This window comes from Colobus angolensis, unplaced genomic scaffold (genome assembly GCF_000951035.1).
Source record: "Colobus angolensis palliatus isolate OR3802 unplaced genomic scaffold, Cang.pa_1.0 Scaffold367, whole genome shotgun sequence".
Classification (NCBI taxonomy): Eukaryota; Metazoa; Chordata; class Mammalia; order Primates; family Cercopithecidae; genus Colobus; species Colobus angolensis.
In genome coordinates this window covers 231194-239061 of record NW_012117010.1, presented here as the reverse complement: position 1 = coordinate 239061, position 7868 = coordinate 231194, and the positions used below count along the sequence as shown (strand labels likewise).

The window sequence follows — 7868 nt, the reverse complement described above, 5'->3', positions numbered from 1 at the left end:
GAGAAAGGCCAGGGCTCACTGAGGAGGCCACGGAGAAAGCCCGCTAAGATTTTTTGAAGGCCGTAAGGTAAATATGTTAAAAACCGTAGCTACTCACTCAGCCGACATCTAGTAAAAAAGATGCGGCAAGATCAACAAGGCGTAGCTTGCGCCCGCCACAAACTCCACGGCCTTCACAGCCATCCCGGCATACTTTGCGCCATGCACAGCCAAGCCCTGGCGCGCATTGGCCCCTTCGGCCGCCGTCAGCCGGTAGTTACTATGGTAACCGAGCTGCCATCGCTATGTCTCTGCAAAAGACCCCTCCGACCCGGGTGTTCGTGGAACTGGTTCCCTGGGCTGACAGGGGCCCGGCGAACAACCTGGTCTCAGGCGGAGAGACACTATCCGGCCTCCGCCACCCGCTCTCCTCAACACAAGCCCAAACTGCTACCCGCGAGGTGCACGTAAGCGGAACCTCAGAAGTGTGTGGGGGCCCGGACCGGGCGCAGGTGGTGATGCGAGTGAGCAGCACCAAGGAGGCGGCGGCCGAGGCCAAAAAGAGCGTTTGTCGCCGTCTAGATTACATCACGCAGAGCCTCCAGCAGCAGGGCGTGCAGGTGAGATCTCCGCGGGGGAAGAAATGCGAGCCAGACGACACAAAAGGGTTGGCAGATGGTCGGGCCCCACGGCCCACTCTAGAGGAGAAGGGAAATGTGCAGGGTCTGGAGCGTTTAGGACGTCTTTGTCGCAAAGGTATTCCGGGACGCCAGGACCTGGCAGAGTGAATATTTGAACCATTCTTCTCCTAGACGAAGGTAATTATTGGCCTCAGGCAAATTAAAAATGAAAGAATGCAAATTGGGTAGGTTTTTATCCGGAGATATTTGCTTCAGTGATTTTGTTTTAAATTTGAAGTGATGAAATGGTAAAACTTGAAATGTTAGTTGTGAATATTTGCCCAAGTGGAGTGCTGGACACTAAATATTTTGTTTTGTTTTTATTCCGCACCATGGAATTGGCAAGTGAAGAGCACGACCTGCTTCCTTCCGATCATGTAAAACTTTGCATGGAATGGTTCTTGAGTATGTTCCGCAAACAGTAACGTTGGGGAGTGGGGAAGAAGTTGCGTCCATTTTCATTTTATAATGATTTTCATTTTGTAATGATTCCCCCAAAATTTCTTCGGCCTTCTTAGGTTTAACTTAAAAGAAAAAGTCAAGCCAGTATTGTGGATACCACATATATGAAATACTTTTAACGGAGATGTCCGTGAGACAAATCACTAAGCAAATCTTACCTGAAGCCTACTCCTAAGGAAAGAAAAAAAAATTGAAGCCATCATTTAATCCACACAATAGCATTGTTAGGCGTGTTTTAATATCCCCGTTTTCCAAATTTAAAGAGGTTAAACAATGCTGTGAACTTTAGGTAGAGCAATATTTGAACTCGTGTATTCCTGAAACCAGAATGTAAGTTGCTTCCAATTCTGCCGATAATTAGAATGAAAGAAAATTAGAAATCATAGAGATGAACTATTCCAGTTTTCTCATTTTGCAGAGTAGGACCCCAAAGGCCACAGATGTGAATTATCCAGGATAACATTGAATTGGTAAAAGTGCAGACATTGTTACTTGCAGTCTATTGCAAGAAATGCCATACCCTGAAAAAGCAAGTCCTTATTTTTCACAAGAAAAGATATTTGCATTGCCTTTATAATACAAACATATGCGTTATTACAAAGTCATATGGACAAGATTTCTTCAAATGATTTTACAATTTAGAAAAATACAAATAATTATAAATAATGTGAGTAAAGTGGGTTTAATATGTAGAAAAATCATTTTAAAAAAACTGCTACTAGTGCCGTAGTTGAATAAGATAACAAGTTTTTAAGTTATTTACATAAAATAAAAATGGAGCTCACATGACTCTATAAAAACAGCATAGGCTGGGCATGGTAGCTCATGCCTGTATTGCCAACACTTTGGGAGGCCAAGTCAGGTGGATCACTCGAGGCCAGGAGTTCAAGACCAGCCTGGTCAAGATGGCAAAACCCCATCTCTAGTAAAAATACAAAAATCAGCTGGGCATGGTGGCACACTCCTGTAATCCCAGCTACTAGGGTGACTGAGGCAGGAGAATCTCTTGAACCCAGGAGGTGAAGGTTTCAGTGAGCCCAGATGGCGCCACTGCACTCCAGCTTGGGCGACAGAGACTCTCTCAAATAAATAAGTAAATAAATTACTAAGTCCAACTTAGAGTAATTATATTAAGATTCAGTGTTCAATTCAATACATAAGAAGGACAGTAACCTCCCAATTATCTCTGCTAATTGATGAAAGAAGTCATGTAGATAATTTGTTCAGGAGAGAATACAAAATATCATTTATATTTTCAGGATGAATTATGGGTCTTCACAAAGTCCTTATTCATTTTAAACTTTAGAATTCTGAGCTGTAAGGTTTATAAACATCACTTCCCTGCTTAAAGGGCTCCTCATAATCCAAACTCCTTTGCTTAAAAGATGGAGCTGAAGGTAGCTCATGCCTGTAATCCCAGCACTTTGGGAGGCCAAGAAGGGCACATCACCTGAGGTCAGGAGTTCAAGACCAGCCTGACCAATGTGGTGAAACCCCGTCTCTACTAAAAATACCAGAATTAGCCGGGCATGGTGGTGCATGCCTGTAATCCCAGTTACTTGTGAGACTGAGGCGGGAGAATTGCTTGAACCCACGAGGTGAAGGTTGCAGTGAGCTGAGATCGCGCCATTGCACTCCAGCCTGGGCAACAAGAGTGAAACTCCATCTCAAAAAAAAAAAAAAAAAAAATGCAAAAAGAGCCTGACTTTCTATCCTCATTTCCTATCATATCTTCCTTCCCTCTATTGTATTTTTCTTTAGGAATTAGCTCAAGCCTGAGCTATGGAATGAGACCCTGTCTCAAAAAAAAAAAAAAAATCAGCCCAAATTCACCTTCTGGGCATTCCTTTCCTAATATAACACTAATCCCTACCATACAACACTTCACTCCCTATACTTGTAATAAAAACTTATCCTGTATCATAATTCTTAATTTACTTGTCTCTCCTCCATATTCTAAACTTCTCCAGAGCCAAGACCATTTGTTCTTTTTTTGCCTGTATGAGTTATGGTCCATACACTTCACATAATGTGTACTCAGAAGATACCTTCTGAATGAATAAAAGAAACAATGAAACAATAAATGAACAAATTATTCAGCTATGTGGTTTTCATTGAAAAGTGTTTTAAAGTTTTAAGCAATATTTACTCATTCAACCAACAAACATTAAGCCTTTCTTTTCATTGTTCATTTTTGTTTTTGTTTTTGTTTTGAGATGGACTTTCACTCTTGTCGCCCATACTGGAGTACAATGGAGGCGGTCTAGGCTAACTGCAACCTCCACCTCCCAGGTTCAAGCGATTCTTATGCCTCAGCCTCCCAAGTAGCTGGGATTACAGGCGCCTTCCACCACGCCTGGCTAATTTTTGTATTTTTAGTAGAGATGGGGTTTCACCATATTGGCCAGGCTGGTCTTGAACTCCTGACCTCAACTGATCCCCTGCCTCGGCCTCCCGAAGTGCTGGGATTACAGGTATGAGCCACTGCACCTGGCCCATTGTTCATTTTTAAACAACACTTAATATTGTCTTAGTTTGTTTGGTCTGCTGTAATGAAAAACCATAGGCTGGGTAGCTTGTAAACAACAGAAATTTATATCTTACAGTCTTGGAAGCTGGGCGTCCAAGATCAAGGAGCTAGTAGATTTGGTATATAGTGAATGCTACCAAGAATTACCCTGATATCTCTGCTTCCCTTTTATTTTCTCCTTTCTCCCACTATAGGCATAAAATGACCTCACAATGTCTGGTCCTCCCTTCACAAAAGTGTTTCTGTCATTCAGGATGCATATATAAGTTCTAGTGCAAGAGAGTACTAGGAGTAAATGCTGAAGGGAGTGTTTAACCCCTTTAACCCATTGCAGTATGAGCAAAACTACTGTAAGGTTCCTCTAACAGAGTGCAGCTAAAAAAGAGACCCCTTTTCTCCTTTTTGCTTCACAACAGACCACCTCAGCCACCATGACACCCAGTAGGAGGTATTCCACAGGAGCAGCAGAAGAGAACTTATCTTGTATCATGACATATCAAGACATATAGTTCTTGCAATGGACTAAATGTTTGTGTCCCCCCAAAATTTATATGTTGAAACCTAATCCCAAGTATGATGGCATTTGGAGGAGGCTTTTAGGAGGTTATTGGGACATGAGGATAAGGCTGCTTATAGATGAGAACTCCGAGGACCAGGGTGATTATTGGCAGGTTGCTTGCCCACAGTCATAGCCAAGAAGTGGCAGAATTTTAACCTTAGGGTCCATGCTCTTAACCACTACAGGATGTTGCTTCTTTATTCTCTTGACAGTGCGTAATTGAGGTGTTAGGCAGGGAAGATGTCGCTGATGCTATTGATACCACTGCTTACATCCTTTGGCATTTCACATTTGTGTGCATGCAGGCCCAGCTTCCATCTGACAACATTTGTAAATTCTTTGCCTGAAAATTTTCCCTGGCTGCCAGAATCCACTCTGTCTGCAAATGGGGCCAGAGTGTAATGCCAGGGAATTAAAGTCCTCTCCCCCAGCCCCACCAGCCTTCATCTGAAGGCTAATGTGGAACTAGAATGACTGAGGGAAATGAATGGAAAGAGACCCCAGCATCTTCACCCCTTGGGGTAGGATAATTCTGAGGTATGTGTTCCACCCTGGTTCCTAGAGTTTCTCTGCAGGATTAAATTTGAGTTGACCACAGTGGTAATTTGCTTGACAACACATCCTTTAGTGCCTTTCTTTCCTTATCTGTCTTGCATCCCACTCTGTTAGTGGTGTTTTTTGGGATCACCTTCAAAATTAACTGTATGCAAATTTTTGTCTTAGGATCTGTTTCTAGGGGCACCCAAATTAAGAAGTAGTGGCAACAAATTGAACATAGACACTGGATAAAGTTTTTCATTTTTGAAAATGGTCACAACATGAATGTCCTTGTAAGCTACATATTTATACATGTCCGTAATTACAGGTTGAGCATCCCATCCAAAATGCTTTACCGGAAATGTTTTGGATTTCGGAAGTTGTGGATCTGGGAATATTTGTATTTTATATGTACCAGTGGAATATTTGTAATTCTGGAAATTCAAAATTCAAAATGCTCCAGTTTCTTTTGAGTGTCATGTTGGCACTCAAAAAGTTTAAGATTTTGGAGCATTTTGGTTTTTCGGATTAGGGATCCTCAACTAGTAATATTCTTTGGACATTAATTCCTGGATTATGTATATTTGAAGGCTTATGAAAAATTGTATTCTAAAAATATGTATTTACAGCTTCACTTGGCACAGTAGGCATTATTTTCTTCTGTAATTTTACCAACTTAATAGTCCAAAAATTGATACTGTCATTTATTATTTCTTTATCATTTGAACTTAAACTTTTTAAATACAAATTTCTAGTTCACAATATTTTGCCCATTTTTATATTGTCTTTACCTTACTACATTTATAAGAACCTTAAAATTAAGATTATAAATAACCTGGCCGGGCACGATGGCTCTTGCCTGTAATCCCAGCACTTTGGGAGACTGAGGCAGGCAGATTATGTGAGGTCAGGAGTTCAAGGCCAGCCTGGCTAACATGAAGAATCCCTGTTTCTACTAAAAATATAAAATTTAGCCAGGCATGGTGGTAGGCACCTGTATCTCAGCTACTCAGGAAGCTGAGACAGGAGAATATCTTAACCCTGAGACCCTAGGAGGCAGAGGTGGCAGTGAGCTGAGATCACGCCACTGCACTCCAGCCTGGGCAACAGAGTGAAACTCTGTCTCAAAAAAAAAAAAAAAAAGATTGTAAATAACCTGTCATATATTGCAAAAATTTTTCTCAGTTTTTTATTTGCTGTATAACTTAGTTTATAGTATTGAACATTCAAAATCTTAAAGTTTTGTTTAGCCAAAGTCATTAATTTTTTTCTCTATTTTTTCTACCTTTGTATATAATGTTTATTGGGTGTGTTGGGTTCTTCTCAAGCGTAAAGCTATATAACTTTTTTATTTTTTTAAACACAAAGTCTCACTCTGTTGCCCAGTATGGAGTAGGGTGATACTATCATTGTTCACTACAGCCTAAAACTCCAGGACTCAAGCTGTCCTCCCACCTCAGCCTCCCAAATAGCTCGGACTACAGGCACACACCTCCATGCCCAGCTATTTCTTTTATTTTTTGTAGAGACAGGGTCTTCCTGTGTTGTCCAGGCTGGTCTCAAACTCCTGGCCTCAGTCAATCCTCCCACCTTGCCCTCCTGAAGCACTGGAATGCCAGGCATGAGCCACCACACCTAGCCTTATAGAACTATTAACTAATATTTCCTGGTCTCTTAAGGAACTTTGGTAGTACATTAGATATGTGTGCTGTGCTTGGAATTTACTTTGGTATAGGATAAGAGTTTTGTTTTCTCTTGACATAGGTAAGTAACTGTACTGACACCATTTACTGAAGTCTGTCTTTCCCTTACTACACATGCAAGAACCTTGCTTTGCATAATTGAAAAGTCAAGTTGTAATATGGGCTTTCATTGTCAAGGTTCTGCATACTTTGATGTAGTTCTCTTGGCTTTACCTTCATCTTCCTGCATTATACTAAAATGGCTGCAACATTCTCAAGCCTTACATCTTATACTGTGGCTTAAAAAGAAAAATAATAGTCTTTGTTTCCTGCAACCACATTTAGTTTTAAAAATACTACAGTTTACTCTAAATAGACAACCTAAGCTTATTTTTGTGGCCAGAGAAATGCCAGACCAATTAGTTTAGATTTGGATTTCTGTCCATCTTTTAACCTAATCCTGTAGTAAATCAGATGTGATCATCCTAAATAGTTTAGACCTGTTATGGCTTACCCTGAATCACATAGTTACTGCCCAGAGGGAGTAGGGGAAGGATGTATGATATGAGGATTCCGTATTCCTTGTTTTACCTACTGCTTTGAAATGTTACTGGTTATTGCTATTTGTAATCTTCAAATGTTCTTGAATTAGTTACAGAATTAATTAGTTCATTTGATCCTTGTTATGGTCCTGTGTCAGTATGACTCTGTTTAAATTATTATCTTCATAAAACATTTGTAGGGCAAGTTCTCCCCTCATTACTTCAAACTATACTACTAATTAATTCAAAATTAATTCAAGATGGATTAAAGACTTAAATCTTAGACCTAAAACCATAAAAACCTTAGAAGAAAACCTAGGCAATAGTTTCATGACTAAAACACCAAAAGCAATGGCAACAAAAGCCAAAATTGACAAATGGAATCTAGTTAAACTAAAGAGCTTCTGCACAGCAAAAGAAACTACCATCAGAGTGAATAGGCAACCTACAGAATGGGAGAAAATTTTTGCAATCTACCCATCTGACAAACGGCTAATATCCAGAATCTACAAAGAAGTTAAACAAATTTACAAGAAAAAATCAAACAACCCCATCAAAAAGTGGGCAAACAGTATGAACAGACACTTCTCAAAAGAAGACATTTATGCAGCCAACAGACACGTGAAAGAATGCTCATCATCACTGGTCATCAGAGAAATGCAAATCAAAAACACAATGAGATACCATCTCACACCAGTTAGAATGGCAATCATTAAAAAGTCAGGAAACAGCAGATGCTGGAGAGGATGTGGAGAAACAGGGACACTTTTACACTGTTGACTGTAAACTAGTTCAACTATTTTGGAAAACAGTGTGGCAATTCCTCAAGGATCTAGAACTAGAAATACCATTTGACCCAGCCATCCCATTACTGGATATGTACCCTAAGGATTATAA

General features: G+C 40.3%; 1 protein-coding gene across 1 annotated transcript in view; it reads left to right on the top strand.

Annotated features, from left to right (window-relative positions):
- Positions 1–257: 257 nt before the first annotated feature.
- IRAK1BP1 (interleukin-1 receptor-associated kinase 1 binding protein 1) overlaps positions 258–7868 on the top strand; it is a 39165-nt gene continuing 31554 nt past the window's right edge. The window contains exon 1 of the mRNA XM_011953548.1: positions 258–599. Coding sequence (XP_011808938.1) covers positions 285–599 — 315 coding nt within the window. The 5' untranslated portion in view covers positions 258–284. The remainder of the gene's footprint in view (positions 600–7868) is intronic.